Genomic DNA, 24,101 nt, shown 5'->3' on the forward strand with positions numbered 1-24,101 from the left:
ACAAGTTTTCTCATGTTTAAGGTATTTAAATCATTCCTTCATACTATTTGTAGTTTGTCCTGTGAAAAACTCTTACAGTCAACGCCAGCGCACGCCAAGCACATCCAAGAGTCCAGAACCTTCTGGTGATAGCCTTCCCTCTGACAAAGGGGAAAACACAACATGGTTGGTGGGAAATAAAGGTAAAATTTGTATAAATTCTTCAGTTGTGTTTTTTGCTCTGACAAAGTATAAATATAATAATGCTATTGTATAATAGTATAAAGAGTCTGTGCTTGTCGGAATTCTTCTATTAGATTACTTTTATTTTATTCTATTTTAAATTTTTACTGTTATTTTATGTTATATATTTTGATACTTTGCAGCATTTCTTTGAATTCACTTTTTACACTTCTCCAAACAATTAGAGGATATAGCACTTTTGGATATAAACAGCAGATCAGGGAAAGTTTTGGAGGCTGAAATGTGATCCAGAGGTGTTGTACACTATGACAAAAGATAATCACACACACACCATGGAATAATCACATTTTATTTGAGTTGTATGCTGAAGATGAAAATTATGTATTATAAAAAAGGGTTGAAATATATATTGTCGCGACGGCACCGCTGGGTCTCATCGAACTTCTGTCACCAGATTTGTCTTATCACTTGGATCTCTTGCGGAGTTCTTTGCAGGGGATTTGAAGATGACAAAACCTCTCAGGAATGAGGATCTGAGAACAAGGAAACATATGGAAGAATTACATTATTGCTAATACCATTACTGTCATCACTAGAACCATTGCAGCTCTTAAGAGAGAAACAGTCAACTCTGGTTGGATTGACCTTTGGCCACAATGTGCACTCCAGGACACAACCATTTTTACAGAGCCAACCAAAGAGATTATAAAAGACATTGTTATGTTAGCGAAACAGGTAGGTGGAGAAGGGTGCAATGATATGGATATAGAAGAGAAGTCAAAAAGCTAATTAATAGCAATTCAGAGGCATTGACCAAAGAGGAATTAATGCAGCTGATTGATCATGAAACAAGTGGTACTAGACGAAGAAGATCAAAATAAAGAAGTAGAAGACAAGTTCACCCATGAGTAACGTAGCAGGAGAGCTTTGCAAGTTGAAATCAGCAATAGATTATTTTCATGATATAAATCCCTCTTTGGTACGTTCTTCACATGTCGAAAAATTAGTAGAGGAAGTCTTGTCAACATACTCCAACATACTCGATGATATGAAGAAGAAACGACAAACAGGAATCACAATGTTCTTTCAGAAAACATCAACAATCAATCACTGCACCCTCTTTTACATTCCCTTATACTTTTGCATCACCCTGCTCTTCTCACGATGTTCAAGAAACGAGATAAACAAATAAAACCTATGTTTTCGGTTATTCGCAGATTTCCCATATTTTCCCCACCCCCACAATGTAACCCCCCCCCCCCCACGAATAGGGGGGGGGTGATAAATTTGAGTGATGTTGGATGGTTTAGAATTATTATGCGTGTGACAGTGTACACTTTTGGTCTGGGAAATTTTTTAATTTGGTCAGGGAAATGATCAAGCAGATTTTCCTGGGAACCCTGCATAAGTGTGAGCTTTCTTTTATTAAAAAAAAAAAGTGAAAGATGTAAGAATACATAGTGCACAACTGAACTTTAAATTCCTGTAAGTTTAGAGTAGTACTTTAGTAGTAATAGAAAGTCTTATAAAAATTTGTGCACTTCTAAACTATGTTCTGCCTTATCTGGCCATTGGTGACTAAGTATCGCCATATTCTGTGGTAATAATATTTAAAGTTGGGCTTTATCTTATGTAGCCTACATCCAGGGTTGTCAAATTTGCTCCCTGGGCAGATACCCATTTTCACCCCGGGCTGGGTTTTTAGCCTAAAAAACCTGAGTTTGGTTATTTGTTTGGGAATATTGTTTGTTTTCGAAGAAAATGTGTTGTTTTCAGGTTAAAAGCTTAGTTTCAGGTTAGTTTATATATTCCAAAAATTGCTGCATAATGCGGTGTTTAGAATATGTATATTTTGAAATATTTTTAATGATTTTTTTTAGGAACAAAAAATGTGATGATAAATAATTTTTTGGAATATCACACACATGTTTTTTTATAATTCTTTTACCCTTTTTTATGTGAGCATTTAGGTACGAGATTCACATATTAAAATATGTTACAAGAAACTGCAAACAAAATGTAACCATGGACCTTAGTTTAACAAATATACCTGATATGTAATATGTGATAAGCTTATCCACAAAAATTATTGCTTATTTATAATACACAATAATTTTTCCCACACACAACGTCCTTGTATAAATAAATTGAATTCTCTGTGAATGAATAAACCAATGTATGCAAACTGAATTTTCATTCAAAAAATATTTACATGTTTGCATTAATTTTTTATAAGTTTTATACTTGTACATCAGACTTTCATAACTGAAATATCAAAAGACAAAAATAACATTAGCTTATAATGAAAAGAAAATAACTTTGTGGGATTCTTGAATTGAACATTGGTAACGAAACACCTTCAAGTGAAAAAGAGCAAAAAGTGAAGTTTTTCTCCAAAAATAAGTCTTAGCTTGATTTTTCAAGATGCTCATAATATAAGCCTGACCCCGAAAATTGGCCTGTTAAAATCATCAGCTAGATGAAGCCATTCATTCTGTAGGTCTGTTGCTATACATGACATATTGTCTTGTATAAAGTGATATTAATTGTTATTGACATTTGTATTTAATGATAATTCATGTTATTCTGTAGTTTTAAGTTCCCAAAAATGGCAAATTTTGACAAATTAAAAACACCTCCAGAGTAATGAATCCTCAGAATGACTGCTATCTTCTCCTCTTAACCAGGTTATTTTATAATTGTTACCGCTCTTTTAAAAATATTTCAGAATATAATTTAATGAAGCAGGGATATATTTAACAGTGTATAACAATATATTTCAACAGTGAGGAATTCAAGAAAAAGAGAAGCATGTTACTTTAGCTTCTGAAAGTTTGGGTTTAATTTAAAAAAAAGAAACTTAATGGTTCTGCTTACATAGCTAAAGGTTTAATTTTTGACTGATCAGGACACTTTTGAATACATTTTCTGCAGGGTTTGAAAAATTTGGAGAAAAGAAATTCAGGCACCGTCCTGATTTCTCAGAATTTTCATTATCCAAATTCTCATTTATTTTACCACAAACAATCTTCTTGCTACAGTTCTGTATACAATTAAAGGTTCCGATACAATTATTCCCTTATAGTATGGCCAATTTTATTGATCAAATACATAGTTTAACATGCACCAAAAATGTATATTTAGATATAATATAAGATGTACACATAAAGGATGTATATTAGGGTGGGTTGGGAAAAAAATTTCAAATCGCTATAGTGCGAAAAAGTTGTCTGCTTTAATAAAATGAAAAGTAACGTAAAAAAATTAAAAATCTGTTGACATTTTCCGGTTGCGCATGGTACTTGTTTATGAAAATTGATGAAATTGAACATTTTTCTTAATTTTTTTCATATTACGTAAAATTGAGCGATGGACTCATAAAAGTTTGTTGCGCTTATTTTATGGTTCAATAAAGTAAAATAAATTAAAACATCATTATTTCAATGTTTATCGGTTGCGCAATGTGTTCGAAAAACTGGAATTGACCAAATTTTTGCAAGTTTCATTGTGCAGCTCTTCGCATGCTTTGCCAGAACAAAATGACCCAGAACTTACAACGATGAGGTGACTGCACATCGAGTTTCACCCACACCCTGTCCAATCAACCATCCAAAGTAGGAGAGTGTGTGTAATTTACATTATAGTTACCAAAATTGACTAGGATTTAGTGGTTTACCGTTTCGTCTGTTGTTTCTTTTCCAAGTGCTCACATTTAAAGTCTGACTTTTGGGAGAAATTAGGGATGCCAAATTTTGATAACAGTGTACAATTGGGGTGGCTATCTCTAGCTTCATCTCAACATACTTTTGTTGAGGATTCTGTTACAAGTCAGTCACATCTCTCAACTGCCTGAGTGGGGCTGGAGCACATGTGAATTGCACGTGGAAAGACCACTACAGTGGATCGTGTGTCTACTCCATTTCAACAAACTCCCTTTCCGTCATATTTTTTAGGGTGCACCCTCAAGGCCAAAATCTTTCTCTGGGCCCATTGGATAACAGCTTATTGGGTTTGAAAAGCTCACTGTGGTGGAGTATGAATCATGAGATTATTTGATTCTAGAAGTTTGCCACTGTGGTGGCCGAGTGGTCATAGTGACGGATTCACGTTGCGAGGTTCCGAGTTCGAACCCCACCATCGCCACAGCGGTGGTCGACTGTAGTTGGTTTTCTGTGGTTCTCAACTTCAAGATGTGAATGCGAGCCGATCTCCCCTTTAAAAAAGTCTCGCCACAGACCTACAAACAGTGCAAATGTAATTCATTCATAACACATCACTCACTTCACTTCTGAAATATAGTGGGCAGCACTGAAAAATCAAACACAACACTGCATATGCACTCAGACTGTTAGGTACACACACATAGTTACACTTCCGGCACAACTCACTAGGCAGTAAATCGCCCATAGATAGTGATAGACCTGAGTTGTGCTCGGTTTGAAAGAAAGATTCAAGAAGTAGCCAGAAAGATGCTGAGCAGAGACCAACAGTACTGTATTTATTAGACATATCCAAAGCAATAAAGTCGACACATTGTCCAGAGGATTTGCCAATTCGAGATCCTAGTCCTCTATCACGGTTCCACATCAAAAATAAAAAAGTATTTTAGTGACGCGCTAATCATGTTTTTTTAGCTGTTCAAACATTGCTGTATTTATTTGACGACTTACTTCAAGTTGTTAATCCAGTAATTGAACACAATACATTCTTTGCACACCCTGAAAATTTACTATTGGCTATGATTATTGATGACAGATAACACATTCAAGAGAGATTGGGTATAGACGAATTTTAAAAGCAAGATAATCCACCTCTGAATTAAAAACTATTGAACATTTCATACTAAGCTTAATTACATTATCCTAGCTAGATGCCTGAACTAAAGTATGTAGACATGAAGCTGGAAATGGCTACATCAGATCTACACTATTATCAAGACCAGTTATGCCTGATTTCTCTTAATTGTCAGATTTTGAACATATCAATTTTGGTAAATAAACTGAAGAGCCAAATAAACTGGTACAGGCATGCGTATGCAAATAAAGAGATATAGAACCAATCAGAGTACGGCGCTGCGGTCGGCAACGCCTATATAACACAAAAAGTATCAGGCATAGTTGTTAGATCGGTTACTGCTGCTACAATAGCAGGTTATCGAGATTTAAGTGAGTTTGACAGGGCTTCCACTCGTCCTACTTTTCCTACTTTCTCGGTTTTGTTCTACTTTTCCTACTTTTTTACCAAATCCTATCGACAAGATTTGTGTAATTTATTTTAATTGAGCAGGAAACTATATATATTGCCAAATATTGCAAATGTTGGAGGATGCAATTAATGATTCTGTCAAAGCAGAAATTGTATAATTTTTAAGGTAATTTGGAGGGGGGGGGGCTGTATGTGGACCATTTGATTGATTAATTTTTCATTTGCTTCGTTTGAGGGTTCAACAAGTATAGTAGTCATTAAAAACTTCTGTCTGGATGGAAAAATGATTTTGTATTTATTACTTCATGGTCATGGACAGTAACTTTCATCGTTCAAAATTATGGTGCAAATAGGTGAAACAACAGTTTGCATTTCAAAGCAGTTGGATACATAGGCGTATTCTAGGTTTGGTGATTCTGATGCTACCCAATAGCATTCAGTTGTCTTCTGTATTTTTTAAGGCATGAAGAGGCATAAACAATATTTACAATGCTCAGCAAAGAGCTAGAAATGGAAGTGCTTCATTTGTCAAAAATGATTACACAGGCATTGAACAGTAAAATGTGAACAAAACAGTAAAATTTAAAAATGATGAACAACGCAGTAAAACCATCTGGTTCACCTTGCCTTATTTACATTGGATCTTTTAATTTACACATTTTGCATTGTGCTTTCGAAAGTGGTCTTGAAGGTGCCTCATTCTTAAAAAATTTATGTCTTCGAAATTTGCCGTGCCTTGTCGAAGAGAGTTGACAAGCTCTTCACTTTGGAAGACTCCAAAAAAGAATGTAATATATATGAGGAGAGACAGCAAAGAATTATCTGTGGTTGCTAGTGCACTATTTTGGCTAAAAATTGGTTTTGCAACCAAGTCATTTGTCATTTTGTTTTGGCTTGACTGAAATAGTGTTAGGGGGGAAAAAAAATTTAATTCAAAATTAATTTTTTTTTTTTTTTTTTGCAAAAAATTTTTTTTTTTTTTTTAGGAATTTTTTTCCATTATGCTATGATTATGTTGTCTAAGGGGGTTACCCTCCCCCATCCTACTTTTTAGTCCTGCGTTTTCCTACTTTTTCTCATTTTTTGAGTGGGAGCCCTGGACTTTGAACGTGGTGTTATGGTCGGCGCACGAGAAATGGGACATAGCATCTCCGAGGTAGAGATGAAATTTGGATTTTCACGTACGACCATTTCACGAGTGTACCGTGAATATCGGGAATCCGGTAAAAAATTAAATCTACGACATCGCTGCGGCCGGAAAAAGATCATGCAAGAACGGGACCAACGACGACTGACGAGAATCATTAAACGTGACAGACGTGCAACCCTTCAGCAAATTGCTGCAGATTTCAATGCTAGGCCATCAACAAGTGTCAGCGTGCGAACCATTCAACGAAACATCATCGATATGGGCTTTCAGAGCCGAAGGCCCACTCGTGTACCCTTGATGACTGCTCGACACAAAGATTTACTCCTCGTTTGGGCCCGACAACACCGACACTGAACTGTTGAGGACTGGAAACACGTTGCCTGGTCTGACGAGTCTCGGTCCCAATTGATCGAGCTGATGGACGTGTACGGGATGGAGACAATGTCATGAATCCATAGACCCTACATGTCAACAGGGGACTATTCAAGCTGGTGGAGGCTCTGTGATGGTATGGGGCTTGTGCAGTTGGTGTTGTGATATGGGACCCCTGATACGTCTAGATACGACTCTGACAGGTGACAGGTACGTAAGCATCCTGTCTGATCACCTGCACCCAAAGCTGCATTAAGAGTCCTTTAAGAGTTACCTTTCAAGCGGCTTTGCCTGCACCCATTCATGTTGTGGAAAAAGGAAATTAAATTTTCCCTATTTTGCCCAAAAAAACCCGGGTTTTTTCACAAGCCGCACATCAGAGGTGTGTTCAGGGAAGGGGTGGGGCATAGGTGGCTCATGCTAACCCTGACCACAAGCCAGCCAAAAATTTGATTTTCTGGTTTTAAAATATATGCAATAAGATAAAAAACAAGAGAAATGAAGAGAGGTAGCAAAATAAGAATCTTTTTGAATGACAAAAGTGCTAGTCCTGCTCACTTGTTCTTTCAAAAATATATATATATGCAAAAAAATTTTAAGAAAAAAGAAAACAAAAATGAATTTTATGAGAATGAAATAGAACCTATGCAGTGTGTCATCATCAGGGGGAACCCCATGCATGGTTCGAAAAGTGTAGGCGTTTCTGAAGGGTGGCTATATGTACATATAATTGCATTAAAAATGTCATTTCTTGTTCCCCGATGCCTGCCTTCTCATAAACATGTTGGACAAAAAAGACAATATTTGAAAAAAATATATACAGAGCTTCAGATTAAAAGCTGAAAGAAGCATGAGAAAAATATATATAAAGTTACAGGGAATATTTTACAAAGATTATGAAAAACTCAAAAATAAATATGCAGACCTGGCAACTCTCCGGATTTAGGTGGGAGACTTTGGATTTTGGCAGAAAATTAGATTTAACGCGAGCTTTCACATTGTCGTGATGCCAATGACTGCAGTCGTTATTAGGGAAAACACCCATAGTGACATCCGTTATCAGAGAATCTCCGAATTTTTGGATTCCGAAAGTTGGCCCGTCTGAATATATATATACATAAAAAAAATACTTTTTACATGCAAGTTTTAATCCCCAAAGCAGAATGTTTTGTATTGTTCTGCAATGAGCCTTTGGCTGAATGGGAAATGTTTCACGGTAAAAATAATTATAATAGTGTTTTCTACACTTTTCCTTAAAATTCTTCCAGATTGTTCTGCAGTAGCATTGATTGTTTTGCTCCATACATTGCAGATTTCGAAATATTCTGCTTTGGGGGCTTTAATCAACTTCTGTTAACTTGAATGTTTTTTGAAGGTCGAACCTTCAAAAAACATTCAAGTTAACAGAACTGGTTGTTAAGGAGAAATTCTTTGTACTCGCCACCCACTAAAGGTCAATCCTGCTTACATCCCTGGCTGTTATAATCATTATATTCGAAAAGCACTGTTATAAAAAACTTTAATAACATAATTTTCATATTATGTTATTGTAATAAGGCATTAAGCCTTATTTATAATAACATACTAGAAAAAAGTTATAGCATTTGATCATATTTAATTTTCTTAATTTTTTGCAGATGAAAACAACATCCAATCATCTCTAGGATCAACTAACAGTAGCAATAATAACGTTGAAGAAAATAAATTTGGGAAAGTAAGATTTTTTTTTTTTTCATAATAATGATCAATATTATTTATTTATATGCATTATATATAGCTGACAGTCACTGGACATTTTCAATTTTTGATCTTTCAAATTTCTAGAGAAATACTTAACGAATTGTGCTTTGTGATTTTGAGCATGTTAAGAGAAGATTTGATTGCATGCTTCCAGTGAATATTCAGTCACAAGTGATTGGGGGAGATCCATGTGTAGAGATAATCACAATTGTTCTACTTTTTTCATGTAAAATTTTCCAACTTGAATGAGTGGAACAATCCTGTCAGAGATTAACAGATCTTAACATCTCCACGCCTGAACCAATATTATTTTTAAAAAAACTGTTATTATTATTGATTTGTGTGTGTTGTATGTCAAAATGTCTTTTAAAAGACATTTTGAAATAAAAAAAAATTAATTTGGGTGGATATCTATACTAGGACCATTTGAGTTAGCTTCACATATGTGTACCTTAGGTCACATTAAGTTGAAAAAAGAATCATTAAAAGTGAGGTACACTTGTGTATATCTGGAGCGGAAAAAAAGTTTATATAACAATGTTTATAAATTGTACTCTAAAGAACATTCATTGCCAGTTTCATCTTTGGAAGTTAGATGATAGTACCTGAACACAAACCTGCACTAAACTTACATAGGGTTACCATGGTCCTCCTTTTTTTATATCATTTCATGTATCCTCCTACATTTTAGAAAATTTTTGCTTTAGTCTTCCTTTTCAGGTTTCCAGTATTTTTCTTTCTTTTTTTTCTGGGGAAAATTTTTCTCACTCTGAAACATGTATACCTTTTCATTGACGAGCTCACATGTGTGTGTGTTCCCAGAATACAAAAGCCCAAGTCGACTGCAAGCAGAGCAGATGGTATTTTAACCACAGCCCAGCTTGCTCCAGAATAATATGAAAAAGATAGTCTGAAAAACAGCTCTGGAAGAAGAAAATCACAACATCCATTCTAAGAATGCCATTGTTGTAGTTACATTACCTAATGCTGTATATTGAAGTGGGGAGCATAGGTTGTATTGCTTATTTTATGCAGAAATAAAAAAAATATGATGCAATCAGCACAATGCTGATTCCTCTGGTAAAATAATCAATGCTCTTGAAAGGAAAAAAGAACCTGAGGGTAGAGAAAGAAAACCTCTGGTCTTGCTGCAGACAAAGTAATAAAATAATTGACCACACAGAGGGAACAATTCATTATAAATGAGGGGAGACAGATCCTTATTTGTTTCCCCACGTATAACACTGTTAAAACATCAAGGTTTCAATTCCAAGACTATTGTGTAGCAATTTGACTGCTGTCATCCCATTTTTTTCTTCCTGGTCTAAAATTCTGAAGGGGAAAAAATTAACTTACGATCAGTAACATTTTAAATAAGCTTCACAACTGTACGAAGCATGTATTGCCTTCTGTAAATTATATTTCTATTACAAAAGCATGTACTACATCATTAATATTTGTTCCTCTCCTCTGTTAGCAACTTACCGGACAAGTTCAAATATTTTTCATAACTATTAAAATGAGCAATTTCTGAGAAAATTTATTTTTCATCGCTATTTTCATGATTAACCCATTAAAGATGACTTTGATTTTTTGAAAGGAAAAAATATTGAGTGGAAACACTCCCACCATTTATTAGCAAAGAAAAAAAAATTAAAATATCGAAATGTTTAATAACACAAATTTTCTTACCAACTATCGTTAATGGGTTAATAACATTTAAATCTACTTTTCTACTCAAGATTGATTGGATTGAAAAGATGAATGTTAGTGAACTCATTTTTGACTGACATTTCATTTGCACAGTGCTTTTTTAAAAGTGTTTTACAATAGATTTTTACACAAATTTTTGTATGAAATTATTTTTTGGAAATTAACAAGTTAATATTTGCCACGGTATTTTTAAAATTTTTTACAAAAAAATTCAATTTTTTGTGATAACGTGATCACATATTCCCAAGAGATCTTTAGAAAAAGGAAATTTTATCTTGATTTTATTTTTCTTCCATGATTGAACAGAAATAAATATTTTAAAAATAGAAAAAATAGTTTTCTCAACTTTTTTTTGTCACGTAGGACATAAGGTCTTTCAAAATCATAATTACTGATTATTTTAATTATGTTAATTTAATTGTTATTAATTATAAAGTTAATTATTAGTTTAGTTAAATAAAAATGTATATTTTATTTTTCCTTTCAGGAAATGATTGGGCGAAGTGGCAGTCAGAGTGTACCACAAGGAGTTAGAGTATTTTGCAGCACCCGTTACATACATAATGGTGGTAGATATCCTAACCATAACAGAGGGAGAGGGAGAGGAGGATTTTATAAAAATCATGGCGGGGGTGGATATCCACGTGGTCGACACTATGACAATTGGCAGTATGGTGGAAACGATCGTCATAATGACTACAGAAAGCAACATCACCACGATAGAACAGATTATTCTCAGTCTTCTGTTGATAAATCTGGTGAGAACCAAAGTCACAACTGTGGTGAAGGTGCCCATTCAAATTCACCTTTTCCAAATAATGCTAGAGAAAGCCATGGACATTACAGCAGAAGTCCGTATGATAAGAAGCCATTTTCAAGTTACAATAGGTCCTCAAGAGTGCACAATCAGTATGGGAAATCTCACGGGGTAAACAAAATGAGATTCAATACAGATACTGCAGGAAATTCGGATACTTCATCGAGTAAGGTTGAAAACCAAGAAACTCAGCAGAAGAGACCTGACATGTATAATGGCTGTTGACTTCTGCACAAAGTGCTTAAGAAGCTTGACATGAACATTCTCTATTGCAGAAGTTGTTATTCAAAAATGTGTATATAATTTTGAATATAGAATTGTTCAATCAGTTGTTAGCTAGGAGTTTCAAGGTTCTCCCCACCTTATATTTCTTATCGCTTTGTTTTTGCCCGTGAAATTTGAAAATTTAATTTCTTATGTGCAATTTTTTAAGTATCTTTCAATAACATTTTTTTTCAAGGTGTTGAATAGTTGACAGTCAAAAAAATTATAACGTATTATGTATAAATGTGTAACTGAATTCCTCTTTTCCTAGTCTGAAGTTTTGCTTGCAATATGTTATGCTTTTTCGTGAAAAAATAATATTTATTCTTCCCCCCCCCTTCCCCCTCAAAATGTAAGATACACTTTCTCTCTTCCTCTGGTTTGTGTATGTAATCTTTATTGCCTTTGCGATTCCACTCGGAATTTAAAATATTTCTTATTTAATGCAAACACTTTGGACTATTGAACTTTGTAACATTATTTTCCCATTTTCAGCTATAGGTAGGCAAAATATTGAGTGAAATATGGGAAACCAATGCTAAATAGTAGAATTTGATTTAGTGATAAATATTTAAGATTGTGATGATTAGCTTGTTGTATTTAACAATTTCGTATAATTTCAAGATTCGGTTATTTGAAGTTATTAAATATGCTGTACATATCACATTAAACAAATAGAAGTTTTTAATGGATATCCAACTTCTCGTACAACAAAAATAGATTACTTTTGGCATGGTTCCCACGCTTCCTGAAATAGCAATTCTTTTTCAATTTTTAGTGCTGGAATTAAAATTTGACTTGGATGTTAATGCATAGATGACTAGGTCCTGGGTGTGGTATTCCTTACAATGTGGAATCATGGAAGAAGAACATTCTTCAGCTTAGCATCCACAGGCACATTATTCTACGATGATTTTTTTTATTTAGTTTGTTCAAATAGGAACCATAATCATATTCTATTGGGTTTTTTTTTCGTTTGAATTGTGTGTCTGACCGCATATCTCTTTACTGTGTGTATTACATGATTACAGAAGAAAAATCACAGGGAAAATGTTTTTCCCCTGTTAGAATACAGTTTAGTCTTTAAGTATCTTCCCAAACATCCTATTTATTTTTGATTCTGGTTTCTTATAACGAAAATTGTGGCACAATGTACTTTCATGTGATGGCCAGTTTTTAAAATACTTGAAATTGTGTGGAATTGCATAGTTTTTGTATGTATATGTACTTTTTTTATACGTACATGCTATTCAGTTTCCCTATTGACGTTCATAGTTTCTCTTTTAGATGTTTGCTTAAAAAAAATTCTCATTTTTATTCCTTATCCTTAAGATAAGTGTATGTTCACTAGAGGATTATTTGATAGTATAACCTATATTATATATGATATGATTCAGAAAACTTTTACAATGTTGAGGTCCCCCAACCATTGATTGGGACCCGTGCGTACAGTTTTCATTAAATTTGTTTTGTTTGGGTGTATTGTTATTGGGTTTTTTTTTTTGCACACACACACACACACACTTATGCATTTTTTTGTTTTTGTTTTGGAATTTGCTTTTCCAATGTATAATCTTTTACATACGTGGTGTAATGTGTTCCTTTGAAATTTTAAGTGCCAAAAGCCATATAGCTGGCTTCTGAATTCGTGTTTGTTCAACTCGTGCCTTATATACATAATCTTCATACATATAATAATGCATGTATCTGCAACGAAAATAAGCTACATCGGGGCTGGTCCCATTCAACTGTCTCTTTGATTTTCAGTGTAATTATTATATGCATTGTGCCTTTCATGTTTATGTAAATATATATTGCAGATTCACTGACCTTCCAACCTGTTTCTCTTCTTTAGTTAAACCGTTGAGAGATGTAAAAATTAATTTTAATTTTGAGTCATCTGATAGTTTAAGTTTTTTTTCTTCGTGTGAAGCATTTGTGTGTGTTTTCTTCCTTATTATAAATTCTGAAATCAGTTGCGGATTCAATAAATTCTGAAATCGAATCTGCGGTTTTTTCCATGTATGTATCAGATGTCTCTCCTCACCACTTTTCTGAATAGTTACCACAAAGAGTATTTTATCAGCCCTTGAATTTTGTAAATGGGACCAGATATCCTTATTTCCACTGATTTCTCTCTTCCCCCTCCCCTTTTTTTTTTCTTGAAATAGTTCACATAATGGACAGCTTTATTTGAAATATATGTGCAAATCACACATTGATTGTAGACTTTGGTGTTTGTTGCTTTGTATTGCACACTGTAATTAAATGTTATGTCTGTACACAACTGCAATGTCGTGTATATACCTGCATAAAATATTTGCATACATTTCATTTATTGGTCACTTATTTTCATGTTCTGGATCATTCTCTGACTTTTGTTCTTACCAGTCTTCCATGTTAGCAAACTTGCTAAGTAGATCATTTTTAAAGTCATTAAATGCATATCACAGTGGATCCCTCTTTCCCATTTAAGACAATTTTTTAATTCCCAATTTTTTTTTTTAATTTCTTTTGCACCTAACCAGTTCTTTGTTATGAAGTTTACCCATTTGAGACATTTTTTTTAGTTACCTAGTTTCTATGCAGCATCTAATGAAAACTTGTTAATTGTGTATGAATGAATGGCAGATAAATATTTTTGTTCAAGGATTATGTCACTCTCCTCTATCCATACAAAGGTTTTTAACAGTTGGCTGATGCAAAGATGAGTTTGGGAAAGAAAGAAAATTCAATTTCCCTTGTGGGGAATCTAGCCCATGTCCTCTCACTTTGCACTAGACTACAAAGGCAACAATTATCTCAATCTTTCCTTGAAGCTCGTGTGCACTGAATGGGACTGTACACGGACGATAAAACCTAACTCAGGCCAAAGCTCACAATTGCTGACACTGCCACCAAATGGCAACTTATCCAAGGATGATGCCATTCTCTACTATCCATACAAAGGTTTTTAACAGTTGGCTGATGTGAAGAGTTTAGGAAAGGGAATTAAATCTAGTTTTTTCCTAAACTCAAACTTTGCATCAGTCAGCTATTAAAAACCTTTGTAAAATGTTTCTTACCTCAACTTTTGAAAGAAAGATATCCTTATTTATATGAAATCACAAGTTTTATCTCAAAATACTCTCCATTAAAAACATGCCTCATCACATCTAGCTGTGTGCTTTGGTATCTACATTTTCATTGTTGAAGGTATGAATATAATCTTATTATTCCAGCATTAGAAATTTTCTTGTCTGTCTCTATTTTATACCTCTCGGCAACGGGATAAGTCCGGTGGCAGAGACCCTGGCGTTCATTCAGTGTCTGTCTCTATTTAGAACAATTTCAGTTCTAGCAATATGCATATTTTGGTGATGGAGTTGTCAGAATGTGTTAACAGCAATAACTTGTGGAGTCAGGATTACTTACTGACAAAAAAATTTTATCAGTTGGGATGAGAAAAATAGGGAGTTGATGAAAATCTGCATCTCTAAGTCAAGTGTGAATATTTAAAAAGTTAAACATACCCTGTTACAACTCTCAAGAGCATAATTTCATAGATTGAGCCCATCCTCTCAAATCATTTAGACTTATCAAAAGTGAAAATGAAATCAAGAAGGCAGTCATGAGGATGGACAGAATATGAGGTAGAGAAGTGTGGGAAAAAACACACACGAGATGAGTAGACAACAGTTTACATTTGAGCTAGTATCACTCTTAAAACTTTGATATTTCTCAGGAAGTCACGAAAATATTTAAAAAAAAAATTGAAGATGTGAAAGAAATTAGCAGTTATTTTATAAGTCCAGCTCAGTGTTCCTCACCCTTTTTGCACCTGCGGGCTGGAGGAAGTAATTTGCAGTATTGCGCTGACAGTGAAGGCAAATAAAAACCAATATAGGGACTATTTTAAATGTAAAACTATGGTAGCAACTGAATTGGGCTAAATGTTTCGTGGACAACCATTTTTTATTCCTTTGTGACACCATGATTAACCTTCCTCCTCCCCCACGTTTTCCCATTGAAAGATAGTTATTCAAATATTGTCTGAAGTAAAATATGAATTTAATCATTCTTTAATTTATGAAAATAATAAAAAATAAACACATAATTCAATACAGTAAAAAAAATATAAATTTAAACTTTGAGATTTCCATTATCGTGAAAAATCTGATGTCTTATGTTGGATGATAAGCTACCTCCAAGTAACTTTTTAATTCATGATGTGGCACCTCTTGCGGGCAAATGAAGTAACATGTCAGTTGGCTTAAACACAACACAATATTTCACATAATCCATAATAGTCTGTACTACATTTATAATATGTATACACGTAAAAAAAAATTTTTGAGATGAAATATTCCACGAAAAAAAAAGACATTTCTGCGCTAAAGTAGTTGAAATTCAACAATTTGATGTGAAAACAGTGTCTTATAATTTTAGGGAGGGTAGGGAAAAAAGTGGCCAAGAGGAGTCTGGTTGTGCGTAAATGCTTCCAAATTCCTCTTGTGCGCAAAGGGACCCAATCCTCAATGTGACCCCCCCCCCCCCCCCCACTTATAAGGCTCTCAGTTACATGAATTTCACATTTATGAGGTGCTTGCCTTTAGTCGTGGTCCATCCCTATACCATTAAAATGTTTCATTTATGCGATGCACAATTTCAATTATTTAACATTTTCGCTTTGACTTGAACTTAGATTCTTTGGACATTTCCAAATATCAAATCTGCAGTTTCGCAGATTGTGAAAATGTGTCACTGAACTATTTTTTCATGCATATTGTCAATGTAAAAACCATAAACTTTAGATTGACAGGTACAAAGATATGCATTGAGTCAGTTATGGACATTTGAAAGTGAACACTTGCATGAGAATTTGTTTCACTTTTCTGAGAAATCAGCAGATGCAACAAGTTTCATATAAACATTTAAATTGTTTGAAATGTGACCACAATCCCTTTTAGAATTTTTATCCCTAATGCCCACAGCAATGTTCTCACAGGGTAAGTTACTTGGGATGCTGCAAGCCTATTAATAGGAAACTTAAAATATTGGTTAAATAACCTTTTCCTGGGTTGGCAAATTTTAGGAACAAAAAACACATAAAATTATCTGCTTTTGAAGTGGTGAAATCATGTTTGCCCCGAGGGGCAAAATGACAAACATACTAGTTATAGCCCTGACTGGTTGTGTCAATCTTAAGAGGGAGTAAGTCTCAATATATATACAGTATCTGCTTTGATTAGATATAGAAACCAATCAACAAATCAAATCACGATGACCTTGAATATGGTTAAAATTATGTTTATCCTATCAAATTGAAATATATAACATACAAATACTTTAGATTGAAACAACAGTAATGTTATATCAGAATACAATTCCCGCCCAAACACTTCTTTTATCAGCAGGTCATTATGCAGTATCTGATAATTCTAAAAAAAAGTGCCCTCAGGGCTCAACTAGATGCTTTGTCAGCCAGGGCAAGCACTCGTTTTGGCACCCCATACAATGTAGATAGTGGAGTTAGAGGGTGAATTTATTGCACCCTCTACGTTGGGGTACCACACCTGCCTGTCACCCCCCCCCCCCCAGTTGCGGCCCTGGGTGTCTTCATCGCACATGCTGAAAGGAGGGAGGAAAGAAATGCAAGGGAGAAAATAGTACAGTAGACACAAGGGAGTAGCTCTTTTGTCCTTACCTACTCTTTCTGATCTCCCTTGTGCGTGTTCCCTTATATAGCGCAGTATAATAGAAAGATGCATTATATGTGGGGGGGGGATCAATAGACACATGAGTGTATAAAAAGAATAGGGGGCTGTTCAAGTATTACGTCATCATCGATGGGGAGGGGGTTTCCGATTTGCTGACTTTTGATGACAGGGGGGGGGTTAAAAAATTTGCTTACGTAATACTTGAACGGCCCCTAGGGTAGGAAAAAAAACTCGTGCTCATTGGGTTACATCTCATAATCATGGGGCACTCTTCTATGCACCTGAGGTGCACGAGTGGACTCATGCATTAAGATGGGCCTGTGCTTGGAGGATGTCCCGCATTCACAGAAACAGAAAAAAATTCGATGATGAAACAAGATGGCTGTGAATAATTAAGTAGTGTTCCTTTATAATAATTAAGTCCCCTACATCACGGTTATTTTTGAAAAAAGCTCTGGTTGTTTGATAACTGAGCACTAATTGTGTTAGATTTCATCAGTGTTCTTCAACCTTTCTTTACTTACGACTGATGAGATCAAGTGAATAATTTCACGGGCTAGAATGAGAATGGGAGAAATAATTTGCAAACCAGCGGGAAAAAAAAATTATGGGAGAAAATTTTTTTACTTATATTTTATCATGTGGAAACATCGTTGATCTGGGACCCCTGTTGCCACTTATCAAATAAAAACAAACAGGGTTCTGACAATCCCGATTATTAGGGAGGAAAATCGTGGTCAGGGATCAGACAAGAAAGTCTGGGAAATTTCTAAATACCAGAATATATATTTCCTTCAAGAGATTGTAAAAAAACTGGACGGAAAAGAAAAGGATTTTCCACACACACAACTTTTATTTATTCAGTTCAATTTTTCCTATCATGTCCTTCCTACTGAGCGATATCCCTCTATTCTTACAGCTATTCTTTTATAGCTGTTTTTTGATCCACTCTTGCTTGCTTTCTTTCGTACATTTAAAAAAAAAAATCAGGACACCAGACTTTTAAATGTCGGAGCGTGTTGTAGAAAAAGCGAGGTTTATCCAGGACCACTGAATACACAATACATTAATATCAAGTAATATAAAATAAGCAAGTTTTTTTAATGAAAGTACAGTTGTTAGCTATGAAAAGTGTTGGAAGAGAATAAATCAACTTTGCCCAAGAATATTAAGAAGTCACCAACGAATAAGGCATATATCAAAACTACACAATCAAAAAAAAAAAAAATACACAAACTCCTGATGCATTTCGACACAGAATGGGGAAAACAATATTTAACTACTTATCAAAGTGACTGAGGATACCACTTGGAATGAATACTAAATCTTAACTCTCGGTTGCTCAGTGGAAAAAATTACATCTGTTCACTCCAAACGTTGTGGTCAGAATGAAGCTGTAATCCTGCTGCGTGGAACATTAATGCAACATCCTGATTGGATGCTTACAAAATGGAGCTACCTGATTGGTCTATTAAAATTTTCTTGGAATTCCAGCTTTAAATAAATCTAATAAGCCATGGCATTTTGTGTGTGCGATGGCTTCCCGAACCCTCGCTTCTTGAAATTTGAATCTATGGCCCTCTTGCTGACAGGAGCACCGATGGTTGATTTTTCACACTCCTGATTCTTAACACAGCGAGCGTGCTCATTTAATCTTGCGTTTATGGGTCTCCTTGTGTCTGTCCTATATAACCAAGAGGGCAATCACCATATGGAATGTAATAATTGCCCCATTGTTTATTCTGTGGTACAGCATCTTTAGAGGGCATGGAAACCAAAGTTTTTAGTAGGCACTACGGTTGTTAAGTTAAACTTTTGAGAATCAATTTGATTTTGAGTGAGACTATTGGACCGTAACATACAACTATACTTTCTTTGAGTGGCCTCTGTGATGTTTTTTAAAATGGTTCCTCTTGCTAGTTTCAGGAATTTTCCACTCATTTTGTCAAAGATCTTAGTGTTGAACCCCTGTCTTTAGCAATTGCTCTGATGGTTTCAAGTTCATGGTCTAATGTGGTCCGATCTGAGCAGATGTTAAATGCTCTTGCTACACAGTGCGAAACGCTGAGAGTTTCTGTTGCATGGGATGACAAGATCTAAAATGAGGTGGTGGTGAGAACAAGAGAGGCTTACAATAGACAGGTTTGAAAATGCAATTTCTGTTTAGTTAGAAAGATAGATTCATTATTATCTATTATATTATCACATTTCGAGTTCGGCTGTGAATTGAACATGAGCGTCTATATCATTCCAGGGTTCCCAGTGACCTGGAAAGTCAGGGAATCGGAAAACGGTCAGGGAAAATCTGAAGGAGAAAAAAATCAAAGAGGATAAATCTACATTCAAAAGTACTTTGTTTTTCCATGGAAGATTATTTTTCAGATCCCCAGGGAGAGAAAAAATCCTCATCAGCATTTTCCTCCAGATCCCCTACTGAGAGAAATGTTTTATCAGTGGAAGGGTGGGATTTTACATACTGGAAAACAATGTTGGCTAAGAAACAATCTTCCCTCTGAGTAAATGGATGAAGGGCTCTAAAGAGGAGAGACTCTGCTTTCCATTGTTGAAAATAAAGCCAAAATACCAGCTCTTAACTTCTTTTCTATCTCTTCTGAAAAACACATTTTATCCTCTCGCTTTTTTTTTCCTGCCTGTGGGTACATAACCTTTATATGTTGAAGAATGATTTGAATTCAATTATCTCTGTGTGAGATTTCCAAGGAAACTGGTTTTATGTGCAAGATCATATACACAATTTGATTTTGTAAGGAGTGATAGTGATAGGAACCGAGAGACACCCAGGCTCTGTCACACTCAGTGATATAAGCACATTGTCCCTGGGGACTCGGGTGCCTCCGGGGAAACCTAACCATTTATTGATCTTGAGAAAGATATATTACATACATAGGCAGGTGCCGTTACGCACCTCGCCAGTAAACAAGTATAAAATTTGTAATCGAAAAATGGTGATTCATGTAAATAAATCATAATTGTAAATCACAGGTTATAAATCACAAAATCATCGTCATAATCTGGAATAGTTCTTGATAAAATTGATCTGCTTCTCTTCAGGGATTTTCATTGGATCAGTAACTATCACATCAATGAAAGCTGTCAATCTGCTGCTGGGTAGATCTAATCGCTGCACAGTGTAGTTTGATTTGGTCCAAAGACATTCGTCAGTAATTGCTGCCTGTATCCAGCTTTTCGATAAGCCAGCGTGGATCAAACTATTCTCGACTACTCAGGCTCCTCTTCTTCTTCCTCTTCTCTAAACAGATGTACGAGATCGCTGTCTGGGTGTAGTTGACGTCGTAGTCTAGTGGATCTCCTAACTGGCATAGGTGGCTCTCTATCTGGTTCTGGCTCCGGGACTGTAGTTCCGATATCCTCAGGGTGCTGTTCTAGAAAGCGAACCAGTTTACGTATTTTCCTTTTCGAATCTTCCCGCTTCAGGATGCACTCAAGCTAAGGTATTCTGCCGCCTGGCAGTCGAGTGGTTAGGAAACTAGCTTCTCACTGTGCAGGTCTGGGTTCGAATCCCGGTTCGGGCATGGATGTTTACTAACACTAACAAATTCCCTGGACGGATCATGCTGATCCCTTGGGAATGGGTGAGGATCACATTTAAAAAAAAAAATAATTTTCAGCTGAAGGGGTGGTGGTGGCAAAATATTAGCATTCTGTTTGTAATGTGCTTTTCAATGGTATATTACCGAAAAATGATATACAGTCCCCCCCCCCCCATATTCACTGTTTTTTTCTCCTTCATTGGATTTTTTTGGCAACATTCAGCAATCGTCATTCATGTGTTTTGTTCGCAAAATTTGAATTGTGCGTGTTCAGGGCGGCGCCTTTATCTAATGCTCTGAAAAGACAAAAAAAGTGAAAACTTTACAAGAAAAATTGGATATATTGGCTAAGCTTACCGAAAGTAAGTCAATTGCTGCTGTGGCTCGCTATTACGAAATCAAGGAATCTATGGTGAGATATATCAAGAAAAAGGAATCTGAAATTCGATCAGCTGTGGCTGTAGCTGCATCTGTGGCAGCGAAAACTTTGCATCGCCTACGGAATCCATGTGTTTTTCATACTGAAAATGCAGGGGTATTTTGTGGGTACAAGACTGCTACAGTGAAGGTAGTCCGATTGATTGTAATATTACAATTGGAAAAGGCGGAAAGATTAATTTACTTTTCTGTAAAGGGAAGGGCTAGTGAAAGGTCTATTTCATCAGAATTTTGTGCAAGTGAAAGTTGATTTCATAGGTTTAAGAAACGATTTGGATTACACAATGTAAAAATCACTGGCGAACCCGCTGCCCACCCGGAAGCCATTAGAAAATTTTAAAAGACCCTGCAGAAAATTAATATATTGCTGAAGAGAAGGGATATTCACCTCAGCAGGTGTTTAATGCTGAGGAAACCACTATTTTGGAAGAAAAGTGAGCCCCTAGTTTTAAGGCAAGTTAAGGTAGACTTACTATGTTGTTTGTGGCAATAAGTATGAGTACATGGTAAAGCCCACCGTCGTTTTCAAATCTAAAAATCCGCAAGCATTGAAGGGAAAGGATAAGTCAAAGCTCCTGCACAGTATTTTGGATGAACAATAGAAAAACTTGGGCTACAAAAACACCTTTCCTGGATTGGTTTAAATCAGTGTTTCCCAATTGCCCCGTGGTGGGCGATGGAATGGTCCAGGAGGGCAATAGAAGCTACGGATTTAACATTGGATCCTATGGGTTTACTTGAGTTGGGAGGCGATGAGAGAAAAAAAATTCTGGAGAAGGAGCGATGGAATGAAAAGTTTGGGAAACTATGGTTTAAATGTTTTGTTCCAAAAGTCAGGAAGTACCTTGAGAGTGAAGACAAATCATTCAAAGTTCTTTTTGATACTGGATAAAACTGAAGAGATTATAAAAGACATTGTCACTTTAGCGAAACAGGTTTGTGGAGAAGGGTTCAATGATATGGATATAGAAGAGAAATCGAACAGCTAATTAATAGCAATTCAAAGATATTCACCGAGGAGCGATTAATGTAGTTGACTTTTCCTGATACTGAAGTGGTACCAGACAAAGAAGATCTAAATAAAGAAGTAGAAGACAAGTTCACTATGAGTAACATAGCAAGAGTGCTTCGCAACTTCAAATCAGTAATAGATTATTTTCATGATACAGATCCCTCTGTGGTATGTTCTTCACATGTAGGAAGATTGGTAGAGGAAGTCTTATCAACATACTTGATGATATGAAGAAAAAACATCAAACAGAAATCACAATGTTCTTTCAGAAAACATCACCAATAATCAATCTCACTGCGCCCTCTTTTACATTCCCTTATACTTTTGCATCACCCTTCTCTTCTCATGATGCCCAATAGAAGAGATAAACAAAAAAACTATAGTTTCAGTTATTCGCAGATTTCCAGTATTTTCCCCACCCCAGAACATAACCCCCACGAATACGGGGGGCCGACAACAATTTAGTGATATTAGATGGTTTAGAATTATATATGTGCATGACAGTGTACATGCTTTTGGCAGGGCCGTCTTTAGAGCATCATGGGGCCCCCGGGCCAAGTGGTTTTTCTGAGGCCCTACCTAGATATTTCTTGAAAATTTCAACCAGATCTCATTTTTGTGAGGTCCCCGGGCTGTGACCGGGTGGGCCCATGCCTTAAGATGGCACTGGCTTTTGGCCAAGGAAATTTTTGAATTTGGTCAGGGAAATGATGAAGCAGATTTTGCTGGGAACCCTGTGCATTCATAATTTCAAATCAAATTCATTCATTTCCAACATACAGAGATTTAGATTAGTGTTTTAAAACATATTTATCATCCAGAGGCTGTGATGCCTGTACGTATGATTGAAAATTTACATGATAATTAATAAATAAAAGATACAAAAAACATATAACATGAACTGAAACATTAAGAAAAACCACATATAAACGAGACAAAATGAGTAGCAATTGTGCCAAGTCATCTTGGGAACCATCCCAAAAAGCACAAAAATATCATCCACATATCTTTTATAAAATGAAAAAGACACAACATTCAATAGCTTCCGTTCAAATTCATCCACATATATATACATATCACACAAAATTGGAGAGATGGGATTTCCCATTTCTAGGCCATCTGTATGGGTGTAAAACTTATCATAGAAAATGAAGCTGTTTGTGAGACATATGTGACATTGCATATATCCCCTACTTCAGGCTGTGAGAAATTCCGTGTTTTAAGTAGCCTTTCTAGACATTGAATATTACCAGTTATGGGAATGTTAGTGAATATTGAGACTATACGTCAAAAAATACCATGTTAAGCTATTTGGGTTCAACTGTACGTATGATATGAGAAAAGCTTGACGAATTTCTGTTATTATTTGATTTAGTGAGTGGAGAGAGAATCAGAACATGGAATTTAGCAAGATTGTATGAAGCTTTACCAATGTACTACTACTAAACCTATATACCTCATATATATTCCTCTGCAGAATTTCTGACGAATCGGTACATATCCGAACGTGTTGTGTGAGTGTGTGCATATGCATGCCCTAACCCATAGTTTCCCAAACTTTTTGTTCCATCGCCCCCTTCTTCAGATAAATTTTTCCCTCATCACCCCCCAACTCAAGCGAACCCATAGGATCCTATGTTATACCAGTAGCTTCTATTGCCCCCTTAGCCCTTTCCATCGCCCACCAGGGGGCGATATTGCCCACTTCGGGAAACATTGCCCTAACCTATGTATGTTGCCCGACATTTGCTTGTTTTATGCACTTTGCTAGTGCTGCCATCTGTGTTACATATTTTGAGGTAAAGATTTGAAAATATTGAATTTTCAAGTTATGTCAGTATCATGTAAAACTGCCTGCTCTCTGTGGGGAGACCTTTTTAATGTTAGAGACGAGATTGTATGTACTGGACGGAGAGATAACATTACATAAGTTTGT

General features: G+C 35.6%; 1 protein-coding gene across 3 annotated transcripts in view; it reads left to right on the forward strand.

The window, feature by feature from the left end:
• LOC149076725 (uncharacterized) overlaps nucleotides 1-13,778 on the forward strand; it is an 83,231-nt gene extending 69,453 nt beyond the window's left edge. For all 3 annotated transcript variants that reach the window (XM_089244356.1, XM_089244355.1, XM_089244357.1), the window contains exons 13-15: nucleotides 54-182; nucleotides 8,548-8,624; nucleotides 10,851-13,778. In XM_089244356.1, coding sequence (XP_089100482.1) covers nucleotides 54-182; nucleotides 8,548-8,624; nucleotides 10,851-11,405 — 761 coding nt within the window. In that variant the 3' untranslated portion in view covers nucleotides 11,406-13,778. The remainder of the gene's footprint in view (nucleotides 1-53; nucleotides 183-8,547; nucleotides 8,625-10,850) is intronic.
• Nucleotides 13,779-24,101: the final 10,323 nt, after the last annotated feature.

The sequence above is a fragment of the Pholcus phalangioides genome, unplaced genomic scaffold (genome assembly GCF_987345545.1).
Source record: "Pholcus phalangioides strain wild (caught in Gottingen) unplaced genomic scaffold, Ppha-v1.0 ptg000015l_1, whole genome shotgun sequence".
Lineage (NCBI taxonomy): Eukaryota > Metazoa > Arthropoda > Arachnida > Araneae > Pholcidae > Pholcus > Pholcus phalangioides.